The following is a 24,092-nucleotide window of genomic DNA, read 5'->3' as shown; positions in this document are numbered from 1 at the left end:
CCCACGCGCCAGCGCTGGGAAAATCGTAGCGGGCGGTAGGCGCTGGAGGCGCAGGATCCTGAGGCCTCCCCGCCGCGCGCCCGTAGGTAGGGTGGCGAGAGCCGCTGGCGCGGGGCTGCCGCCCACACTGCGGGTCGGATCGCGGAGCCCCGGGCTGCCGGGATACAGGGCTGGGTTGGGTGGATGGCGGGCGAGGGGATACCAAGGAGCGGGACCCTGGCCGAGAGCGCCTCTTGGCGGCCCCTCCGCGCTGCGATTAGGCCCTGATTGACCCCCGCGCCTTTGTCCACAAATGCCAAGGCCACCCCCGGAGCTGAGGCCAGACACTTCAGGTGCCTTTAGCCGGTTCCCCATCGCAGTGGTTACCGCCCGTTTTCCTGGCCGACTGACTCACTGAGACTACTTCATACACCACCACCTTCCTGCCTCCAAGCCATTTCTGGCCCCTTTTTGACTCCCTCAGGTACTTAACTGCAACCCCAGGCTGCCGGAGCCTTCTCTGGTCATAACCCAGCACTTGTCCTATCCTAGGGACATTACTGGCCTCTTCTGGACCTTTCAGAGATAAGAGCATGGACCTTGGCAGTATAGAGCCCAGTCCGCTGGGAAGGAGGGATGGGGGTTTCAGGCTGCTGTCCTCAAGATACCTAAAGTTGAGAAAAGAGAGATTTCACAATCCTCAAAGAGTCAGTGGGGTCCTCTCTAGGTACTTCTCTCTAGGAAGGGAGCTTTAAAAAGCTATTGTATTCCCAGGAGGATGGCAGAAGGTGAGCATGCATTTGAAACCCTTTCTCTGGGACGTCAAGCTTGGACAAAATCATATTAGAAATACAGTTCTGGAGGGACCAAGGAGTTCTCTTGTGGAAAAATTAAACCCTGTTTTGTTTTCCTGGAGTGTTACCCAGATCAGCATGGGGAGGTTACTGGGAGGCCAGTTTTCGATTGGTGAAGGGATAAAGTTAATACTATGAGTTGGCTCTGATGGGAATAAGCCTGAGACCAGGCAATTTTTGAAGAGTGCAAGAAATAAGTATTACCGTAAATGATGCCAGGGTCCCTTCTGATGGTGAAATCCCATGATACTAAATCGTCTGTTCTCTTGGAATTTGAAAGTCAGTTGTTAAACTCCTATTTTGTTTTGAAAACTTGCCCAGCTGTGGAATTCATGTTCAGGTCACTTTTGAGCTGTCAAGGTGACAGTTCCTTAATTTGGGTTCCATTATTACTGCAACAACCGCCTTATTTGTATAGCTGTCCTTGGAACACAGAGCTTTTTCACACTGGCTCTTTAATTTTATCTTCTGTGAGGCAGAATCTTCTGTTCAAAGAGACTGAGCAATTTGTTTTGAAGTCCTGCGGCACTCTCTTCTTTGTTCTGAAAGACAATTTTTCAACTTTCTAGAAGACTCCTCGTGAAGTATACCATTTGCCTAACCCTGCTGGGTCACATGCTCTCTCATGGGTTTCTGAAATAATCTATTCCTTGTGGTTTATTTTAGGACCAAGGCACTGATGTTTGATCGGGGCGCTTTACCACGTTGAAAAGAATCTTCAGAATGGCTTTGAACTAGACAAGCTAGAAATCCCTTCAGAACACCACCTTCAGTATGCATCTCCCCCAGTGGGCTTTCCTGGCCAGGAGCTTTTTGTAGAGGTTGTGCTGTAGAGTGCCAGAATGCTGATGCCCATGGAACCAGCTTAGTGGATTTGACTTTTCTGGTAGAATTCTTTTGCTGTATTATATACTCTCTCCCAGAGTTCTAAGAAGTGTGGAGGTGTTCATGGCACCAAAGAGCCTGTGGGGAAGGAAGTAGCACTTTCATGCTGAATGAAAACCAAGCAGGTGATATTTGTGGCTGAAAACATTTAAACCTTTCACGTCTGGATTTCCTGGATCGGGGACACGGAGGAACAGTCGCTGCTGGGGCGCAAGAAGCGATCCCAGACAAGGAAACCCAAATAAATAGAATGAGGGCGACAGGCAAGTAAATGGCCACCACTACCTCGACAGAGCCGACATCAGCCTCCTGGTGAGTAGAAAGGCCTGGGTGGCTGACTTCCTGCCAGGCTGCTGGACCCATGTTTTGGATTAACTGAAAATCCCCAGCCAGGCTGTCTTGATTTCATTAAGGGGGGTAGAGGGTGGGGAAAGGCATTTTTTTCTCGGAGCAGGCGGATCCAGCATGTGAGCATTTCTCTCCAGAGCTGCTGGGTTGTGACCTTGTAGTGCTGGAACGAGTCGAGCATGGCCGGTAGACTGCGGAAAAGATGGCCGTGGCCGGTTAATCAGCCAGCTTTGGCGACGGTGTGGGCGCTGTAGGCTTCATTGATAAGAGATTAGAAATGGCTACAGTGTGGCACCTCACCCCTAGAAGAGGTTTGGCCAGTTCGCCTCTTACACAATGTCTGCCTGAAACTTAGTTCCCTTCTCAACCCCAGGTGGGTTAAGTGTCACTTGTCAATTACTTCAGCAAACATTTGTTGAGGAATGAAAGCCAAAGGCATGGTTTAAAGAGAATGAGCAGGACTCGGTGACGGGTTGGTTATGTGTGTGGAAGGCACAGAGAGGGAGTCATTCAAAATGACGCTCCAGTTTTCTTTTGTGTGCCTGAGCGAGGATGCTTTCACCCAGAGAATGTAAGAAGCAGGTAACGGGGCCCAGCCTTGGAGTTTCTGAATGGGGTTTGACACATTTTTGAGGCTTTTTGATCTGGACTTGTCCTGCACTAGAAACAGAGTTCTCACTGGTCATCCGGAAGAGAAGGTGGGAGCCAGGCAGGGTGGTAGGGGGTGGGTGTAGATCCAGGGAGAAGAAGGAGGGTGACAGAGTGGTCACAGCTTCTCCTTCTTAACGCTCTAGCCTCATGGGTGTGCTTTTGGAGAGGTAAAACCCAGGTCTGGCCTTTAGGGAGTCTGCTTTGTGGTCTTAAACAAGTTAATTGTGGCTTCGCTGTAGAGTAGACTAAGAATCCTTCCATCCGAAGAATGGAGGGTTATAGAAATTGAGAAGAGAGATGCCTTTGCATGGAGGAAATCAGAAGTTTGATGAAGGGTCGTGTCAGAGTTCCTCTTAACATAGTGTTAGGGTTTTGCCAGGGAGAGAGGGGTTGAGGGCTCTGCTGTGAACTCTCGTGAGCCCCATTTTCCCATCATAGACTCCTTATCCTACATTGAAACTGTATGTTTCCTGTCTCCCTTTGACCACCACAGCCCTAGGTCTGGCAGAGGGAGAGCACACTGCCGGGCCTCATTTACTGTTTGTTAAATGAACGCATGAATTTCTGGCCCAAGGGGTATTTCTGGAGATCATCGTGCCCATCAGCTGTGAAGGAGGGCAGTGAAGATACTCCTGTTTTATTATCAGAGCCTTTAGAGACAGCATACCAAACCCTGCGGTTGTATGGTTAAGGGTCTGTGTCCCAAACAAGAGAGAACCCTGGGTGATCTGTCTTCTCCATCTACTCTTCAGTCTTTTTGGCCAAACGGCCTGACAGCTGGATAGAGGCATATTTTTAGTTAGACTGGATGGCCCTTGCGAAATGGTTTTTCTTATCTGTTTGTAGCTGCTGGGTTCTTTCTCCTCTGGGGCCCCCAGAAGGGTTCTCAGATACTGAGTAATGAGCCCATCTTGTGCTGGGAAAGAGGAAGCTGTGTTTTAAAATGCCTTGATCCTTGGATGAAAGGAAACATGGCTCTGTTCTGTTCTCCTGCCAGGTGGAATTATTTCTTCCTGTATGATGGTTCAAAGGTAAAGGAAGAAGGAGATCCGACAAGAGCTGGCATTTGTTATTTCTACCCTCCTCAGGTAAGCAATCCCAGCCGGTTACTCCCTGGGGAGCTGGAGGCAGGGGCAGTCCTACTGCCTCAGAGTGGAGGCTTTGCAAAAGTATAGCGTTGGCAGTGGGACAGTGTTCTTCACATCTCCCAGGCATTTGACATTTCTACTCTCTTATCCTTAGTTGTACTGTTTTTTTGCTGTTCTGGTCTTGAAAGTCCCAGACAGCTCACCCCTTCCGTCCTCTCTAGCTCTCTGCTACTATCCTGATTTTCTGTCTACCTCCCCTTGCTCCCAGGTTTTGATCAGCTCCTTGGAAATGCTTTTTAGAATTTTTAAATTTTTTAAAAATTAATATTTTTTGAAGCACTTTCTTTTAAAAAAAAAGAGCATTTTCTTTTTAAAGAAAAGATTTATTTATTGGAGAGAGAGAGCGAGCGTGTGTGTGTGTGTGTACGCGCGTGCACGCGCGCACTGGGGGAAGGGCAGAGAGCAAGAGAGAGAAAGAATCTCAAGCAGACTCTCTGGTGAGCTTAGAGCCCAGGTCAGGGCTCTGTCCCACAGTCCTGAGATCCTGACCTGAGCTGAAACCAAGAGTCAGATGCTCAACTGACTTCAGCCACCCAATAATTAAAACTGTTTTATAATAAACCCCTAAACCAGTTTTATTCAAATGTATGCAAAAGCAGAGAGGAGAATATCACGAATCCTCATGAATCCATTAATTAGTAATAATAATTCCTTAATATCATATGATACTATCTGTATTCAAATTTTGCCTTCCTGTCTTAGAGATTACTTAATCAGACCTTGCTCCTTCTGTTCCTCCCACCCTTCCTCCTTACCTCCCCCCCTCCATTTGCTAGTCAGAATCCATTTGCTTCTTTTCTATTTTCAGTCTCTTTTGTCACATACCACTCCTCACCCTCCCCTCAGCCCCTTTCCTCGCCACCCCACTGAATTACCAAAGTCTGCGCCTTTGTGCTGCAGAATGTCAGAAGACCCCACACTCTGGATGGGCCTGATCACTTCCTCAAGGCAGTGTCATTTCAGATCTTCCCCTGTAGTTCCTTTACACTAGTAGTACGATCTAGAGCCTTGATAAAGTTCAAGTCCAGTTCTTTTAAGCAAGACTTCTTCCTCGGGGTGTGTACATTTTCTGTTGCACTACACGATGTGTGGCTGCCTCGCAGGGTGGTTAAGGCTCAGACTGATCAGGAGGTCTAGGTATTTGCTCACGTGACCTCCCTCCCAGCTGGGTAGTTGGGGTAAATCTATGCTGCTCTACAGGGGATCTGAATAGGGACCAAAGGCTCCTTCTACCCACACAGGGGCCTCTAGTCCTAGGAACAGAAACCTAGTTCCGCACAGGCCTTGTGTGTACGTGGCTATGGATGTTCTGTGGCAGTTCTGTCCTTCCAAGCAGGGGGCCACAGATTCTGTCTGACAAGGGCCCAGGAGCGAATATTGAGGCCTTGCTGGCCATGGAAGGTCGACATCACATGTCCTTCTTTATTGTTGCTACTGCCCTTAAATACAAAATCAACACTTAGCTCCCTGGCCATCTGCAACCAGGCAGCAGACTGGATCTGGCCTGCCGACTGCGGTCTGCTGTGGCCTCAGCCCCTGTGCAAACGGATGCCTTGTGAGTTCGACAGTTTTGACTCCCCTCCCTGGACTTTGCCTCTTCCCCAAAGACCCTGCTCGACCAGCAGGAGTTGCTCTGTGGACAGATTGCAGGCGTCGTGCGCTGTGTCTCGGACATCTCCTCCTCTGCCCCGACCCTCGTCCGTCTGCGGAAGCTGAAGTTCGCCATAAAGGTGGACGGAGAGTACCTTTGGGTAAGTAGACCGGACAGAACCCTTGCTGCCAGGGTCGCCTCTACTGTGAGTCATCTCTCTTGGTGATGAGTGCTGTGTTGCCAAGGCGCTCTGGAGCCTGGGACACCTCCCCCGCCCTGCTGCACCCCTAGGAGCCACGTGCTGTACTGTCCACGCTTCCTTGGTCCCTCTCTGCAGGAGCCACCATAACCGAGTGCTCTCCAGAACATTTCTAACCTGCCGTACATTGCACATGGCTGCTTTCTTGTTGCTTTTGAGAGATTTCAGCCAGCCTGAGGAAATTCTCTCTGCTCTGTGATGCAGGTCAAGTTTTCAACCTCTGTCTTTTCTCCTCTGTATTCTCCACGCTTACAGGGCAGTGACCCAGAAACTCGCAGACATTGATATACAGATGTTAGGTTTCAAAGAACCATTAAAAAAAAAATTTAAAAGCCATTTCTTGACATCTGATGGTACCATATACACTAGGGTCTTCTTGTCCCATGCCTATGCTTATTGAAAACTGATTTGGGAGGGGAAAGAATGCTTAAGTGTGAGGTGGCATATTCAGCTTTGTGGGTATGCCTGCCAACATTTTACGATGACCATTTTTCACGTATCAAACCGTTGAAGGAATTTTACAGTCGACGCTCACATAGACTTCCTAGGTTCTGCAGTTACCATTTTATTACATATATTACTTATTATAGTCACTTTATCACATTTCCCCATCCAGCCCTTCATCTTCGGCGCTCGCCAAAATTACGCACACTAGTATACGCCCCCTCCCCGCCCCCAGTACCGCATGGCGCATAACATTAATTAGAGTTCGGTAGTGGTTTGTACTTTTTTTTTTCTCTTGGGGTAAGAGTTACATACACTGAAACACAAATCTTGAGCATACCATTTAATGCGTGTGGACAAATGACACTCCATGTGACACGGAGCCCCATCGAGATGCCGAATATTAGCATCACTCTGGGCAGCTCCCTGATATCCCATTAATTCTCACCCTTGAGACCCAGGCAGCCATCGTTCTGATTTCTTCCCACACGCAGATGAGTTTTGCCTGTTCTAGAAGTCACAGTATGTGTAGTGTTCCTCTCCGCGGGCTTCTGTCGTGCGTGTGACCTTATGGGGCGTGTATCAGGAGGTCGTTCCTTTTCATTGTTTGGCAGCACCGTCCGAATGTCCATTGTCTGGATCTAGCAGTCTACTGACTTACCTATTTCTGGGCCCATGAACCGTGTCTGGTTAGGAGCAGTTAAGAATAAGGCCCCTAGGATGAGTCTTGTTGTGGATATGACTTTTCATTTCTTGTGGGTAAATAGCTAGGTATAGATTTGCGAGGTTACAGGGTGGGTGTATGTTCATTTTATAAGAAACTGCCAGACCTTTTCCCAAAGTGGTTGTACCATTTTGCACTCCTACCAACCATGTGTGAGAATTCTAGTTCTTCCACGTCCCATCAACACATGCTGTCCGTCTGTTCAGTTGGAGCCATTCTCCTGGGTGTGTAGTGATACCGCATTGTGGTTTGCATTTACATTTCCCTAATGACTAAGGATATTAATGGCCACTGGTCTCGCTTCTAGAAGTGTCTGTCCAAAGGTTTTCTCCCATTTTTAAAATTAGGTTTTCTTTCTTTACTTAGTCTTGTGAGTTCTTTTATATCCTGGATGTCAACTATTTCTCAGATATATATTTTAATTTTTTTAACGATTTTGTTTATTCATTTGAGAGAGACAGAGAGAGCACAAGCAGGGGGAGAGGCAGAGGAAGAGGGAGAAGCAGACTCCCTGCTGAGCTGAGAGCCCAACATGGGGCTTGATCCCAGGACCAGGACAGCATGACCTGAGCCAAAGGCAAATGCTTAACCATCTGAGCCACCCAGGTGCCCTTGTCAGATATATATTTTAAAGGTATTTTCTCCTAGTTTGTGGCAAGCCTGTTTTCTTAATGATGTCCTTTGATGAACAGACTGTTTTAATTTTTTTCTAAGTTTACTTATTTATTTACTTAAGTAATCTCTACACCCCACGTGGGGCTCAAACTCATGACCTGGAGATCAAGAGTCGCATTCACCCCCAGAATTTTTTATTTTTAATGAAGTCTAACTTGCCAGTTTTATCCTTCACGGTTACTGCCCTCCGTATCCTGTCTGAAACTATTCCCTACACTGTTGGAGAAAACATTCTCCCACTTTTTGGGCAAGCTTTATACTTTTAGCTTTTAAACGTAGGTCTGTAACCCATCTTGGATTGAAATTTATGCTTGGTTTGAAATAACGGGCAAAGGTCCTCTTTTTCCCTTGGTTTGAAATAACAGGCAAAGGTCCCCTTTTTCCCTATGGATATGCAGTGGCTCCAGCATCATGGTTGAGAAAACTCCCGCTTGGATTCCTTTGGCTACTTTGCTGATGATCAGGTGACCACTGCAGTAGGGGGTCTGTTTCTGGGCTCTCTTCTTTTCCGTCGATCTCTTGGAAGATCCTGTACAAGTCCTCACTGTCTTGAAACCAGATTGTCTAGGTTCCCCAGCTTTGTTCTCTTCCAGGACAACTTTGGATATTTTAGGTCCTTTGTAAGTCTCTCTTGTAGAGTCAGTGTGTCAGTTTCTGAGGAAATGCGGGCAGATTATGGTCAGAGTTACATTCAGTCTACAGATGAATCAAGGAAGAGGTGAGCCCTGACCATGTACCAGTGGTAAACCCTTGGATTACATCAGTGAACGAAACAGAAATCTTGGTGCTGGTGGAGCTTCCATTCCAAGGGAATTTATTTATGTTTTCTGCCAGGGTTTCTTTGTTACTTTAAGTTTCTGGTGATTCCCTCAGGAAAGATTCCTAGAGGTGGAATCACAGCGTCAAAGAAAACAGACTTTATTCAGGCTCTTAAAACATACAGCCAGATTCCTTGTAGACTGAGCACATGTTTCTCTTCTGTGGAACTCAGCCCCACAGCAGCATTCCAGGGCTCTAGAATGGTGTGATGATTCAGCCAGTTCCCTTCTCGAAGCTTCCAGGCTTGGACTCAAAGCAAAGGAAAATGCCCATCTTCTGGTTTCTCTCTTCCCAGGTCCTGGGATGTGCTGTGGAACTCCCTGACATTAGCTGCAAACAGTTTCTGGATCAGCTCATTGGAGTCTTCAGCTTTTACAATGGTCCTGTTTCTCTGGCTTACAAGGTATGGAGATAGTGGTGAGGAGTCTTCAGCAAGCCCCATGTTGCCAGAACACAGCATGATTCTATGAGCTGTTGTTATGCTTGGCGTAAATACAGCATGTCCAGCAACAAGATCAAGGGGCCTTGAAGCCCCTCCCAGATGCCTTTGTTCCCCAGTGGTGTAGGTCACGTGCACTGCAAATGTCTGTTCCCATGTCCTCCTCCCTGGGACTGTTGGAAAGCAGGTTACCCCTGGCCCCAGCACGTGCGCTGGGTCTGTGGCAGCTGAGTTCTCGGGGGGCAAGGGATGGGGGTCTCGTGTACATAGGAGGTTTAAAGTAGGCCCTGCCTTCTGGCCAGTGTCTTGGGTGAGGCATAGGGAGCTTGGGCGAGGGGTGTCTCTCACGGAATCTCAGACACTGACCTCAGGCAGTTCCCATTTTAGAACCGCTCTCAGGAAGACCTGCACGCCGAATGGGACACCTTCATTGAACAGATTCTGAGGAACACCAGCGATCTGCACAAGATACTCTGTTCCCTCTGGGACCTGGATCGGACTCAGGTAACACCCTCATCCACCGTACCCATTTCATGCAGAGGAGTAGAACCCGCTCGCCTGACCCACAGACTGCTGTCACAGAGCCCACAGCTGTTTAGACGGTGCTTAACATGGCATGAGTCAATACTCCGTAGAGGGTGGTGGTATTTCGCTAGTGTCCCAGGAGTGTAGAACTCGGGCATCTGAAGGTCCCTGTCTCTCTCGATAAGGATAGTCCACGATTGCCTAGTATTCTCAACATCAAAAATGCCTGGTGGTAACATTTTATTTTTTATTTATTTATTTATTAATATTTTATTTATTTGACAGAGAGAAATCACAACTAGGCAGAGAGGCAGGCAGAGAGAGAGGAGGAAGCAGGCTCCCCGCGGAGCAGAGAGCCCAATGCGGGGCTCGATCCCAGGACCCTGAGATCATGACCTGAGCCGAAGGCAGAGGCTTTAACCACTGAGCCACCCAGGCGACCCTGGTGGTAACATTTTAAAAACAAGGTCTCTCTGTGTCCAGGAGAGGTGCTTGGGAGCATTTTGTTGCAGAGCTGTTCCATAGGCTGCTGACATTCAGTGATGTGTAGGCTGCTTGTGTGGCTGGTCTAACCCCCCACACTGCCTGTTGCTCAGTGGCCTTGATCTTGGTGAACAACACATCGTCGTTGTCAAGGGCCAAAGAGAGATGCCAGGCTATGCCCCCTTAAGAACTGACTGCCTGTGCCCCCAGCGCCCCAGGAGATGTGTGGGCCGCATCTCACTGCAGTAGCTAAGAGGGTCTTTTCAACAGGGATGTGGCGTCGTGACTCTGCCTTCACAGAGCCTGACTCCGGCTAGAAATGGGGGCGGGTTTTCCTGGCTCCTGTTGGGGAAGTGTTCGAAGTGGGCCCCAGAGCGTCACAGAATGGCTGGCTGGGACCGGGCACTGTCTCGAGGATGTAAGAGAGGAGCGTCAGCTCCAAAGCTGGCTCCGCTGGCACGGAGCTCTGACGGTGATGGTGCAAGTTCTGGCTGCTGCAGCAAATAGGAAGGAGCTTTTAGGGATTGCTGGCAACTCTTGACCAGGTTCAGATCCTTCTCTGGTATTTATAGGAACTTGTAGGTAACAGACTCCTTACAAGGATCTTGGAGCAGAGGAGTCTTTCTCTGAGTGAGAGACCGTGATGTTTTCATTTGCTGTTAAGGGACAGAGTCATGAGGTCACACGAAGTGTGCTCTATGGCAGTGGGGTTTGGGCTTCAGATGGACGGGAGCGGCAGATGGGGGGAGGGTTGTGTTTGAGGGGTAGGCTGTCCTGTCCTCTGCCTCCTGGTCTCAGCATTGAGTCAGGGTCACCTGAGCGGAGACCTACCTTTCTCCCTACGAGTGGCCATATGCCCTGTTTGCCGCACCTTCCTGCGTCAGCAGAAGCCGCCCTGTTCCAAGAACTTGGCATTTTGCATCTTCCACAGTTCTGGGTGGAAAGAGGTGGAATGCAGACCCGAGACGAGACACAGATCTTACCACATGTCACCTTCTGCTTTTCCCCCGTTTTGGCTTAGGACCTGCGCCTCTGTTCCATAAAGGCCCCCCCGCCCCCACCCCTTTCCACCTTGGCTGATGGCAAGTATGCTCACTCGGGGCTGTGCTTCTCCCCTCGCACAGGTGGAGCCCCTGTTGTTGCTGAAGGCAGCGCTCATCCTGCAGACCTGCCAGCGCTCACCTCACGTTCTCGCCGGCTGCGTCCTCTATAAGGGACTGTGAGTGATGCCAGAGTCCTCTCCTGCACCCTTTGCCCCTTCAGGTCACAGCGCGGGGTGGGAAGGGGAAGCTCTGTCTCTGGCCAGTTCCAAGAGGGCTGTTTTGGCAAACAGAAGGTAGTTTCAATTTGATCTAGGGGACATACATGTCTTTCAGCAGAGCCGGGAAATGTCCTGAAGAGGGTTAGGAATATAAAAGGCAGCTGTAGGGAGACCCACGGAAGTCTCAGCACGGGGCACCCCATGGTGAGCGGCCAGCGCTGTAGGCAAAGGGGTGTGGACGCCTGCCGTGCATGGCCCCCTCCTGCTGCACTTGCTGTGGCCAACCTTGCCTAGCAGCAGAATGGCCGTACCTGCTTCTGCTCAGGCTCCTGCTGGCCTCCCAGCTGGGTCTGTCTCTTGCTTGCCCCTGAGGTCTCGGCACACCTCTTTGTGTAGTTGGAGGGCATCGGAAAAGCCCCTCCATGCGTGGTCCAAGGCAGCACTCCTCATGGGGTCTGCTCACTGCTTGTGTCCAGAGCATTCTGACAACTAGATGAATGTGTGATTGGAGAAGTTCTGGGGGCCTGATGGGCTGGGTTTCCAGTCCTGGCCTTGCTTTCCCAGCCCTGTGACCCCGGGCAGGTTGCTTGCTGAGTTTTCTCTATGAGGAAAGAATGAAATGAGAGGGCAACCCTAGAAGGACCTAGCCCAGGTCCTGCTTCCCAGTGGCCCTCGGCACAGTGCACGGTCATTCCTTTCCCCTTTGCTCACGATGATGGTTCTGAACCTGCTGGTGGTGCCTCCAGGCTCACCGGTGGCATGGCATCAAGCATATTTTCCTCATGTCACATTCCTTACATAGTTTTTTTTTTTAAAGATTTTTTTTATTTGACAGAGATCACAAGTAGGCAAGAAGAAAGCAGGCTCCTTGCTGAGCAGAGAGCCCGACGCGGGGCTCCGTCCCAGGACCCTGGGATCATAACCTGAGCCGAAGGCAGAGGCTTTAACCCACTGAGCCACCCAGGCGCCCCTCCTTACATAGTTTTAAATCATATACCTAACATATGAACAGAGCCTCCTTGTGGGAAAAAAAAAAGAAAAGAATCAAGACAGAAACACACGGAGCACAGTTTCCAAGTTTCTTTGAGCCCAGAGCCCCCATCAGCAGGTGGATGGGCATCCTTTGCTTTTCCCCGTGTTGCCAGCACATCAGCGGACATTGCTTCTGTTTATTTTTGCTGCATCCGTAAATGGGATCCTAGGGCTCCTCAGTGTGTCGCACAGAGATTTTTCTATCAGCCCTTGCTGGTCTACTTCATTCTTAGACTCGCCACACACCTTTGGTGTTACAGCTGTGCCATGATTTCCTCAACTACTCTCTAGTTGATGGACACTTAGCGATTTCCCCATTTTTGTAGTAATTTTGGCATTTTTTTCTATAGGCAGTATTCTTCATCATGCATCTTGGTACAAGGCAGGTCAGAGGATTTGGACATTTTGAAGTTCAGTAGGAATGGCCAGAGTACCCTTCATAAAGGGCTTTGCCAGTTGAAACTCCCCAAGATCTTTTTTTTTCTTTTTTAATATTCTATTTATTTATTTGAGAGGGAGAACTGAGCAGGGAACGTGACATGGGGCTCAGTCCCAGGACCCTGCAGTCATGACCTGAACTGGAGGCAGATGCTCAACTGCCCAAGCCACCCAGGCGCCTTCCCCTACCCCACAAGATCCTCACCGGTTAGGGTGTTAGAATCTTTCCAGTCCAGAGTCCTGTGATGTATTTTGTCTCACGGCGTGTTTGTTCCTGTGACCTAGGATTGTTAGCACCCAGCTTCCGCCCTCCCTCACGGCCAAGGTCCTGATTCACCCAGCTGCGTCTCGGCACCAGGTATTGGAAAGCCCCCTTCCCCTGCTGGGATGCTTTGTCCAGAGTGTCTGTTTTTAAGCCAAAAAAATAGAATTTTATATAATGTGATCTCAGAGTATTTTAAAAAATGCATAAGCGTAAAGGAAAATAGGCCTCAGGTTAACAGTACTAGCTTGTGGGTGAAGGGATTATATGTGATTTGGGGGGCGGAGAGGAGGGAATTATATAGAGTAAAATTATATAACTTAAAATACAAGTTTTTAAAAAAGCCACTAAAAAAAGAAAGGAAGCCGCATCGTTTCATAGGAGTGAAAGCCATGATGGCTAGAGGAGTCTTTGGTTTTTGTTTTGTTTCTCGGGTTATTTTAGAACCTCTGGTTGAACTGTCTGGGAAGCTCTTTTGAGAAAATTCGTAATTTGGGAGAAAATTAGGATGGTCACCTCGACTGTGAAGCAGAATAAGCCCGAGAGCTCTCGCATAGCCTTTGGTTTAGGTCCGATCCTTTTATCGCGAGGGTCACGGGGCTTTCACATAAATCTGTCGCAGTGGAATGTGCGTGCGTTCCACGCCAGAGCTGGGGCAGGTGCAGGGATATGGTGACAGATGCGTCCTCCGGAGGCGTAAAAGGGTAACAGGAATCCTCACTTTCCTTCCCAGAGGAGGGAAACAGCAATCAGAGCGTGAAGCCTGATGCGCATTTGGGGGAGGGGGGTGGCTGCTGCCTGTGCAGGACGCAGGTTCTTGCCTGACCCTGGCCGTGGTGGTGAGCAAGCAGCTTGAGGCAGCTTCTGTTCCATCTGCTTGGCTGCTGGCATGCAGTGGGGGCCAGCACGCTGGGCCTGGCTGCGTTTCACGAACAGATGGCACAGCGCAGTCCTGATGATCGGGTCGGGAGGAGAAAGCGGTCCCCGGCGCCAACTTCTGTGTGTGTTTATTTGCAGAGACCTGCAGGAGGGGGTGGCCCACAGGAACGGGGTGAGTGGCAAGGTATCTCACTGCATCTTGAGAATGCGGTCTTCTGTGCTGCCTGTCCCTTACACAAGTCACAGGAGAGGCTACGCAGTCCCATGGGTTAGCTCATCCATTCATAGATTAGGAGAAAAGATGAGAACTTTAAGAACAAAGTTAGCTATCCGAGAATCCTGATCGTAAGGCTCATGATTTTAGGTGTACCTTTTAAATCCCAGTTTTCACATGCTTCCTCCCTCATTGTTACGATCCTGGTTAGGAGGGACTAAGATAAATGGCAGCGGCCACAAAGACCTTCTGCGGGATGTGGAGGTGTCCCTGAGGGTTATTTTGTTTTATTTTGAAGCCCAAGTTAGGGCAGATCCCTGTTGTCAATTGGAAGTGCTTTCTTACAGCTTTGATCTGTTTTTTTGTTTTTTGTTTTTGTTTTTTTTAAGTGCTGCTAGATTTTCTTCCCTCCAAAGTCACCTTTCTCCGCAGTGAGAAGTAAAGCTGCCCATGAGGGCTCCTTCCTCGCTGGGCACAAAAACTGTAGGCTCAGTTTTGTGTATTTTATCCTAGGCTGAGGAGCATGTCAGAGCGCTGCTCTCTGAGTTGGCGTGTGGGTTGGCTGCGTCCCCCCGAGAGTGGTGACTCCCCTTCCATCTTCCCTGGCCCAGGGCTGAGCCCTGTCTGCATTGCTTTGTGATTCTAGGAGCAGCACTCCCCCCGAATGTCCAGATCGTGCCTGTGTTCCTGACCGAAGAGGAGGCCACCAGTCTCCACGAATTCCCGAGGGAGCAGGCAGCCAGGTACCAGAGCCGCTGGGGTCCCTCGTGGACCATACTGAAGGAACTCCCTCCCATGGGTGTGTCCACACAAGCCCCCAGACAGCCCAGCCTTCCATACACCATCTTCTCCACGCTCTGCTGTGGAAGAGGCATCTGGGACTCAAGCACGTAGATAACAGGCAGCTGGCATCGTGACATGGGTGTGGGTTTCAGGTTCCAGATCTGTCACACATCAGCTGAGAGACCTTGGGCAAGTCCATTCCCTGCCAGAGCCTTAGGGTTTTCATCTGTAAAAGAGACTCCGTGATAAACCTACTTAATGGGCTCAGTGTCACAACTGGAAATAGTATATGTATAGCCTCCAGTCCAGGGCCTAACTCAGAGTAGACTTGCACATGGGGGAGACCAGCTCTCACACTGTGGGCCCTGCTGTCTCCAGCAGGTGATCTGGTAGCACCGTGTGAAGCTCGGTAGCACCGTGTGAAGCACAGCCACACTGTGCCTTTCTTTTACTCCTGTGGTTTGACCACCAAGGCATCTTCGGCTCTGTGGCCTTGGGCACCCACTTGTCACCAGTGGCCCTGCTTTTTACGGAAGCAGTGCTTTAGTATTCTCCGGGGAAGGGCATCTGCCCTGTGTTTGGCTGGGTGCCCCTCCTTCATGTCTGCCTTGTTGCCAGCCCTGCTGCAGCACCAGCTGGACTCCAGGAGCACCCAGCCCGGCAGCCTCCGCGCCCTCGGAGCACTGTTGCCCCGACAGACAAGACCACTGGCCACATGGAAGCCACGGCCTGGATGCTGGCAGCCACTCCCGAGTCTGCGTGTCCTGATGGAGCCTGGCCAGATGGCAGGGGGGAGAACGGGCACTTGCCTGGCCATGATCTGGAGGAGGTCAGGCCTGCAAACTGGCACAGCCCTGCCAGGAACAAGGGTCCCGGTCTTGGCTGCTCCCTGGCAAAGGAATTTCGTCTGCCTTGCGGGGAAGAGGAACCAGACTTGTCTGCCATCCACATTCCAGAAGCTCAGGAAACAGGAACATCCTCGGGTTATTTTGCCCTCCCAAGTATGGGTGCCCCAGACAGTGCTGGTCCTTGCTTTGAGGAATTTGTCAGTGACTCTGGCAACCAAGAACCTGAGCCACCTGACGCCCTGCCTGTGGTCATGGCCTTCAGCAGCCTCCTCTCTCCGTCCACTCCTGAGATGCTCAGCCAGAACGGAGCCCTGGAACAGCACGATGACCTCCCAGAGGACAGCAGCCAAGCCCCCTTTCCCAGGGAAGATCACCTGTCCAGAAGGGCGAGCAGGCCTCAGTCTTGGTCTTGCTCAGACTTGAGGCAGAGAGGAACTATGCTGCCCATGAGGGAACAGGGCCTGGAGTGTGTTGGGGTTCACGACAGCTGCTCAGCAACCAGCAGCTCAGACTTGGCAGAGTCTCAGGATGACAGCAGTTCCCCTGCAGACAGAAGAGACCCCAGGTCAACCCCAGCATCCTGTATGGGCCTCGTGCCAACGACACTCTACACCCACAGTGTTAATGGGCTGGTGCTGTCCCTGCTGGCCGAGGAGCTGCTGCTGGACGACAATGCCGCCATCGAGGAGGTGGTAAGTGTGTGCAGACCTACCTCCTGGGAGTGGGGACAGGTGCGGCAGGGGCCCCCCTTGCAGCACCGCCTAGGGCTGTGAGACCTCGTGGGTCATCCCCACCTGCTGTACACAGTGGGGATGACGGTGGTGCCTACACCCTGGGTTTGGCAGGGGTGAGTGAGTCCAGCGCAGAACACAGTGCTGGGGGCAGAGGCGTCCCACAAACTCAGTCCCCTGGCCCTTCCCCACTTCCGTTTTCTCGGAGTGCAGGGCGGGATGTTCTGGCTCCCCCTCGGCAGGGTCGGGGTGCTGGCCGGCCCTACCCTTCTGGTGCAGTGCGCGCACGATCATATAGGTGAAGATGGGGAGCATGGCCAGGGTTGTGCCACCGCCCCTGTCACCACCGCTGGTGGCCTCCCCTCCCAGCCTGGGCAGCTGTAGGTCCTGTGTCGGCTGGAGTCTGGGTGGGGCCTATTCCAGAAGGCTGTGCTTTCCCTCCACTGAACCGTGGTGATCTGAAGCTCCTTCCTAGCGGTCCTGAGACATCTGAAATGCTAACGGGCTCCAGAAGGCTCCTCTCTTTTTTTTTAAAAAGATTTATTTATTTATTTGACAGAGAAAGAGAGATCACAAGTAGGCTGAGAGGCAGGCAGAAAGAGAGGAGGAAGCAGGCTCCCTGCTGGGCAGAGAGCCCGATGCGGGGCTCAACCCCAGGACACTGAGATCATGACCCGAGCCCAAGGTGGAGGCTTAACCCACTGAGCCACCCAGGTGCCATCCAGAAGGCTCCTCTTAAATCATTCCAGCCTCTTCCACTTAGAGCAGTGAACTGACCTTCTCAGAGCCCATACTGGCACTAAGCTCCAGTTGCTATAGTAACAGCCTCGCCTGGTTAGCCTGGAAGTGGGAGCAGGAAAAACAGCAGGTTGAAACAGCTGCAGGGCAGATAGTGTCCTGGGGCTTGCCTTGTTTCTGTTCTTAAATCTGTATTATTCTAAGGCGGTCTTATTAGCATGCAGGGCTTGGTAAGCGAGCCATTCCCCTTGGAGCACGGAGGAGGAAAGGCAGCTTCCTCTGTGCTGAGCCTGCTCCTCTCCAGGCCTACTGGTTTATCTTTCCTTTCCATAGTCTGTACAGCACCCAGTGGTGGTTGGGTTGCTTCCTGCACCCTCTTCCACAGCAGCTGGGAGGGACTGACCCTCCCCCTTCCGCCAGCACCTCAGGGCCCCTGGGTGCCGTGCTGAGTCTGTCGTCTCCCTGACGATACCTTGGTACCCGTGGCCTCTTCTGCTTGGTGCCAAGCTGCGGACAGGTTATTCTGAAGGCCCAGCATTTGGATGCCATGCAGTTGGATATGCTATCTTTATGTTCCCCCCGCCCTCTCCCCCCCAAAAAAGAAAAAATAGCATAGGCTCCTCCTGAGGAAGGAAGTAAATTAAAATGTACTCTTCTAAGGCCTTGACGTCTGCTATTTCAGCCAAGACTGAGAGCATCACGGGGAGAGGCACTATAACTCCTCTTTTACCAGAAAGAAGACAAAGCAGAGGGTCCAGAATCCTGGCTTGTTCCCCATCTTCCCGCCCCTGCCTGTCTGCTCCCCCACCGATCCAGACCCCTGGAGTGACCGGCCTTGGTTTGTCCCATAGGGGGACAGCGGCCTCCATGGGCTTTCATACAAAGGAAGGTCTGGTGTGAGGTGGACCCCAGGAAAGGGATGCAGTGTAATGAAGAAGAAAAACTCTTTTCTAATTTTTTTTTTTTTAAGCATTTTACCTATTTATTTGACAGAGGGAGAAAGATCACAAGTAGGCAGAGAGGCAGACAGAGAGAGAGGGGGAAGCAGGCTCCCTGCCGAGCAGAGAGCCCGATGCGGGGCTCGATCCCAGAACTCTGGGACCATGACCTGAGCCAAAGGCAGAGGCTTAACCCACTGAGCCACCCAGGCGCCCCGAAAAACTCTTTTCTAAAAAGAGTCGGAGTAACTAGCTTTGATCAGCTTGCTGGTTTGAGAGCGGGCTTTTTTGATCAGGCCCGAAGGCTGTCTGTTTTATAATTGGGAGAGCTCTTTTATTGCCTTTTTGTCCTGGAACTGCATACAAAATGCTTGACCTGATTTCCCTCCAGACCTTTGGCTGCTGTCAAGAAAAGCAGGTCCGCTGCAGAATGGTAAACCACAGTTCTGATAGGGCACTAAGGCCCCCCCGACACCCCACTTTGAAAGGGTTCCTTGATCATTTTACACACCATCAACCCATCTTGTTTTTAGTGAATGAACTGCCACCCCTTTTATGTTTGCTGAGGGTGGGGGTGGGGAGCTGGATGGAAAGGGGTTGGGGAAGAGGAGGGAGAAGCCAGGAGAGGTCACCCATGGTTCCAAGAAAACCCGAGTACGCTCACACCAGGGGGCAGCATAGAGCCACCGATTCTTTCCTGCTCAAAACCCAGGATAATCTCACTGACCTTCAAATCCAGGGATCAGATCAATTATTCACTGCTACAATAGGACTTTGAGCGGTTGGTATATAGCAGATGAGGCCTGAGGTTAGTGCCAGGGTATCAGTGTAAAATTCTTCATGAAAATGCACCCCTGCCCCGTGAAACTAGCACTTTGGGTGAAGGTGTGTCGCTGCATCACTTCTTCCGCATGCTATGGCTCACGCTGACATTCAAGCTACTTGCTTCACTGCTGACTAGAAGCTGAAGGAGCCAGGAATTAGCCCCAGATTCGTGTCTCCTGGGGCTGTTGTGAGGATCACATGTGTGCTAGTCTGTCTCACGGCTTGGCAAACTTTTTTTTTTTTTTAATATTTTATTTATTTGACAGAGAGAAATCACAAGTAGGCAGAGAGGCAGGCAGAGAGAGAGAGGACGAAGCAGGCTCCCTGCGGAGCAGAGAGCCCGATGCAGGGCTCGATCCCGGGACCCTGAGATCATGACCTGAGCCGAAGGCAGAGGCTTTAACCCACTGAGCCACCCAGGCGCCCCGGCTTGGCAAACTTTTAATGTAAAGGAACCCCTGGCGCATGTTTTTCAGCTCTGTACAGTTACCCGGCTCCACTGCTGTAGACAATATGTAGACGACGTGGCTGTGTTCCAGTCACACAGTACCTATAGATACAGAAATCGGAACTTCGCTTTCTTCCTTCTTAGCTTTTCTGTTCACCTCTATTTTATGATTTTTTTTTTTACAGTTTATTTATTTTTAAAAGATTTTGTTTCTTTGACAGAAAGAGACACAGTGAGAGAGGGAACACAGGCAGGGGGAGCGAGAGAGGGAGAAGCAGGCTTCTTGCCAACCTGGGAGCCTGACATGGGGCTGGATCCCAAGACCCCGGGCTCACGACCTGAGCCGAAAGCAGATGCTTAACTGACTGAGCCACCCAGGCATCCCTGACTTTTCTACAATTTAAGAAAGCATTAGAACATAAAGGTGGGGGGGCGCCTGGGTGGCTCAGTCAGTTAAGTGTCTGACTCTTGGTTTCGGCTCAGGTGGTGATCTCAGAGTTGTAAGATCACGTCTTGTGCGGGGCTCTGCTCTGGATACAGAGCCTGCTTAAGATTCTCTCTCCTGCCCTTCCACTCCCCATGTTCACGCGCTTGCTTCTCTCTCAAGTAAATCTTTAAAAAAAGAAGAAGAAGAAGAATATAGGGCGGGAATTAGTACTTCTCCAAAAACAGGTAGAAACACCAGTCAGAGTCCTTTCTGCTGATCAAATGGCCATGCAGGTTTTCTCTTGGTCGTTATTTCTGAGGCGCCAGCCCGCTGAGGTGAACCCGGCCGTTCCTTTGCAGTACCACAGTAGCCTGGCGTCTCTGAACGGGCTGGAGGTCCACCTGAAGGAGACACTTCCCAAAGACGTGGCTGCCTCCCCCAGCAGGATGTACAACTTCACGCATTATGACCGTGTCCAGAACGTGCTGACCAGTAAGGAGAGGTGCACGGGGCCCGGGGTGGGGGTGAGGACTCGGGGCCGGCGCCCCCGGGGTTGCTGCTGTGCCCGGAGTCGTGCCCATAGGATGCTGCTCTCTCGCTTAGGAGCCAGCTCCTACTGAGTTTAGAATTCGCCTGGCAAACATTTCCTTACTCATTTTGTCTTTTTTGGGTTGTTTCTCCAACATTTTGAGAGAAGCACACACATGTTCAAATATCTGTGAGAAGGTCTGCCTCGAAATGTTGGTGTTCATGGGCAGAAACCGGTGTTGCTCATTCTCAGGGACATCGTGCAGTCTGTCACATGGTGGCAGCTGAAGGGGCTCAGCACGTTGGGTGCTGCCTCTCATGGCCCCGTGTCCCCCCCACCACTCTCCCAATGTAGAGTGCTGGCGGTGGGGAGGGCAGGGGAGGAGTCTGCCACCCACAACTTCTGTGTCCTCTTCCGGAAGCGAACCTGCCACAGGCGGCCACCTCCCAGGACCGCCGCTTCCTCCGCGCCGTCAGCCTCATGCACTCGGACTTTGCCCAGCTGCCCGCGCTGTACGAGATGACTGTCAGGTGAGCTTCCCCCCGACCCAGTCACTCCTGAAGTTCTGCACCCAGAGCAGCCTTTCCAGGGGTCTGGGCCACAGTCTTACTCACAATGAAATGAAGAACATTCATCCAGTCCCCTGCCCACCATCACCTCCTTTTACGGGACCTCTGTCTCTTGCCAAAAGCAGTGCCTGAGTGCTGTTGCTGCCCACTAGCTTGGGTCATGTGCTCACAGAAACGGTCAGACTGGCCCGAATCTAGGAAGTAAAAGTCTTGCCTCCACTCACCTGTCACACCCAAAAGATGGGTTAGTTTGGTGTCTCTTACTCCAGGTTTTGTTGTTGTTGTGGGGTTTTCTTTTTTGCTTAGAAAAAAGAGATTTTATTTTAGTTATTTCAATCATTTTTTTCTAAAAAGTAGGATCACACTAATGTACTGTTTTATAAGTTCTTTTTTCACTTTATTATATATCCTACGCATCTCCGTGTCAGTAGGTACAGAGCTATAAATTAGTATCATATAATACTTAACCAACTGAATTCTACTTTTTCTCTCTACATGCTTCTCTTACGAAAACATAGGAGAAAATCAGGCAAGTGAGAGGGTCAAGAGGGAAGGGCGTGCTCTGTGTTTGTTACTCCACTCAGTCCTTGGGATAATTTGGACGGGTGCATGTTTTTGTCGTCATGGTACAGATGAGGATATTGAGGCACAAACAGGATAAGTGGCTTGTCTCAGTGTCACAGTCTGATTAAGGGGCAGAGCCAGGATTTGAACCTGGGTCTCTCTGACTCTAATGTACACATTCTGTCCACACATTTCCAGCTCAAGGGGGTGGGGAAGCGTGGTCGAAATGGAGGGATGTGGGCTCTGGACTCCCATAGACATGCCCTGGGGCCTCAGCCATCACAGTGATGCCATGCCAATGCCCTGCACATGGGGTTTCAGGCATCTCTGTGGCCCAGCGCCATCTCTGGCCAATACTTCAGTGTATCTTTCCATAAAAATGTGCCATCTCCAGCTTTAAGTCTGAGCTGCCCCAGGCTGGCAACCTAGATGAACGTGTCCAGTCACAGGTATGGGAACCAGTTGTGCTGGAGTGAGAAGGAGGTCTGTTTTGAGAGGATTGGAAATAAGTGAAATGTCAGCCTGAGATCTGTCAACCTCCTCGTGGCCCTGTGGTACTCCACCTTCCTTGGGCCAGAGAGGTGTTGGGATACATGGCTTATTTTAATAGTAATAGAAGCAGCGGCCACAGTTTCTTACCACGTGCTAAGCAATTTATATCTATTTGACTCATCTTGTCTCTTAAAAAATCTCAGGGACGGGATTCACTATTGTTCTATCCATTTTATAGATGTGGGACTTAGAGCTGGGACTGAGAAAGGATGAGTCACTTACCAGGGGCACACAGCTCGGGAGCCACATGCCTGGGACACTAGCTCATGCTTGTAACCACGAGGCCATGGAGCCCCCTCTCCGTGGCTGTTGTGACATGCCTCTAACTCTTTCTGCTGGTCCAGGGAGGCCCTTCTGGCCCCTTGAGCTCCCAGACGGAGAAGCTAGAGGAGGATGGGACTCTCCTCCCTCCTTGCCTGGAAGCAGAGATCCCAGTGAGGGGGGCCCTTGTGGTTCCTCACTCCACTCTCTCTTAGTAGATGTGGGGAAACAGGCCCAGTGGAGCAGTAGTCCGAGGCTGGCAGGATCAAGGAACCAGCTGGTTGCCTGGCCCTGGAGTCACTTCCTCCCTCCTGGGTCCTCCTTTGCACAGGACTTTATCCCTTCCTCCGTTTCTGTGATAGGTTTCCTGTCGCTTTATGTCATGTCCCACTCCTCTGCCTGTACTCCCTTCACTTGTCCAGCTGCCCTCCGCGGACAGTCTGTGCTCGTCAGCCTGGTGGCATCACCCAGCCCCACACCACCGGGGCCCTGTCTGTCCTATGGGATCACCCCTCTGCTTCGTGATGCTATATGAGGCTGTCCCGTCAGACGACGTGCACCCATCCATGCACCCATGCAGCTGCCGTGCCCTCTTCGGGCTCTGTGGCCAGGGCCACCACACACAGTCGTAGCATCCCAGGAGTGGAAAGGAAAGAGAGACAGTGACGGGCACGGACACTGGACCCCAAGTGCAGACATCAAAGCCCGAATGGTGGCATTTGGAGTTGCGGGGCTCCCGCAACGCCTCTCGAGGTCCCCGTGGGCAAAGGCCTGCGCAGGTGGCACGGGGATGGTCATCTGTGCCCTCTCTCCCCACAGGAATGCCTCCACGGCGGTGTACGCCTGTTGTAGCCCGGCCCAGGAGACCTACTTCCAGCAGCTGGCTGCGGTGGCACGGAGCTCCGGCTTCCCCAGCCCGCAGGACAGTGCCTTCAGCCTCCCGGGCAAAGCCAAGCAGAAGCTGCTGAAGCACGGGGTGAACCTGCTGTGAGCTGGGCTGGGGGGCACCGGCTCCCCTGCCCACAGGGGGAACCCTGCCTTCTTCAACAGAAGACGTCCCTTGGTTTTCTCTGTCTCAGTAGAGTCCCCTTTGCAGACACTGTAATGACACTTGAGTGTCTGTGAACTCATTTGGGAGCCCGGGGTTTCAGTGGGTAGTAGTCTGGGTCAGCAGGTCCAGAGCTCACGGTAAAGGGCTTTGTGACACTGGCCACGGCCTGCCAAAAAGGGCTGGGGCCTGACGCTCGCTCTGCGGCTGAGCTCCTAGCATTTCTCACTGCTGCTCCCATCGAAGCCTTGACTAGTACCACAAACGTCCAGGTGGCTGTTTTCTCCAGAATCCCATTGTCCTGAGTCCCGTGGACAGCATGAGGCGGGGGTTGGAAGTGGTTTGCAAGTGGACAGGGACTCCCACACCTCAGGTGGGGGTTCCTAAGAGCGCCCCTCCTGGGAGTTCTGGACACTCGATGCAGGGAGGCGGGCAGCAATGCCAAAACCACCTTGTTTGCCTTCTTCTGGAACTCTGTGCAAAACCAGGAGCCCGGTGTTCAGAACACCCATGGTGAGGGCCAATCTTGATACCGTGCAAAGGAGCCTGGCGTTTTCAGGTAACTAAGCCCTGGGGTGCCGAGACGGGGAAATGGGTGCTCCTTTGGTGCGAGGAGGGCCGTGCAGGTGAGTGTCCTCAGCAAGGAGTTTCCACAATGTCTGGGGCAAAAGCAAAGCTTTGTGAAAGGGAGCGGCATGCATGGGTGTTCCTGCCCATGTCAGAGGCAGACGGTATGTACTAACGTGTTTGACGTCACAGTAGGAAGTACTTACCGGAGGCTTAACTCTTCCCTGGGAGTACCTCAGACCCCACTGGAAAACTGTAATGTTAATAATTTCCTAATGGTGAGCCAGTGTCTCTTGTTGATGACAGTGTCTGTTTTTGAAACAAGTTGCCAATGGCTAAAAATAAAACAGCCAA

The 24,092-nt window shown here is 51.3% G+C and overlaps 1 protein-coding gene across 5 annotated transcripts; it reads left to right on the top strand.

Annotated features, from left to right (window-relative positions):
* The first annotated feature begins 2 nt into the window (after positions 1–2).
* On the top strand, positions 3–24,092 carry HPS4 (HPS4 biogenesis of lysosomal organelles complex 3 subunit 2). 5 transcript variants are annotated; one of them, XM_046025716.1, is made up of 15 exons: positions 41–463; positions 1,500–2,030; positions 3,715–3,805; positions 5,473–5,616; positions 8,673–8,780; positions 9,204–9,320; positions 10,949–11,043; positions 12,841–12,913; positions 13,835–13,880; positions 14,557–14,653; positions 15,312–16,233; positions 20,008–20,140; positions 20,599–20,707; positions 21,265–21,275; positions 22,943–24,092. In XM_046025716.1, the coding sequence occupies exons 2-15, from the start codon at positions 1,990–1,992 to the stop codon at positions 23,089–23,091; spliced, it is 2,136 nt and encodes a 711-aa protein (XP_045881672.1). In that variant the 5' UTR covers positions 41–463; positions 1,500–1,989; the 3' UTR covers positions 23,092–24,092. The 5 variants fall into 5 exon arrangements, with proteins under 5 accessions (XP_045881669.1, XP_045881668.1, XP_045881672.1 ...); XM_046025713.1 differs by lacking the exon at positions 21,265–21,275 and having other exon boundaries at positions 3–86; XM_046025712.1 differs by lacking the exon at positions 21,265–21,275 and having other exon boundaries at positions 37–463.

Source organism: Meles meles, chromosome 12 (assembly GCF_922984935.1).
Source record: "Meles meles chromosome 12, mMelMel3.1 paternal haplotype, whole genome shotgun sequence".
Lineage (NCBI taxonomy): Eukaryota > Metazoa > Chordata > Mammalia > Carnivora > Mustelidae > Meles > Meles meles.
This window is presented reverse-complemented; position numbering and strand designations above follow the sequence as displayed.

Bases quoted from the DNA above. Each gene is read 5' to 3' on its own strand.
- HPS4 (XM_046025713.1), top strand. From the start codon at position 1,990: ATGGCCACCACTACCTCGACAGAGCCGACATCAGCCTCCTG. The intron at 8,781-9,203 runs GTATGGAGATAG...TTCCCATTTTAG, and splicing joins CTGTTTCTCTGGCTTACAAG to AACCGCTCTCAGGAAGACCT. The intron at 20,141-20,598 runs GTAAGGAGAGGT...CTCTTCCGGAAG, and splicing joins TGTCCAGAACGTGCTGACCA to CGAACCTGCCACAGGCGGCC.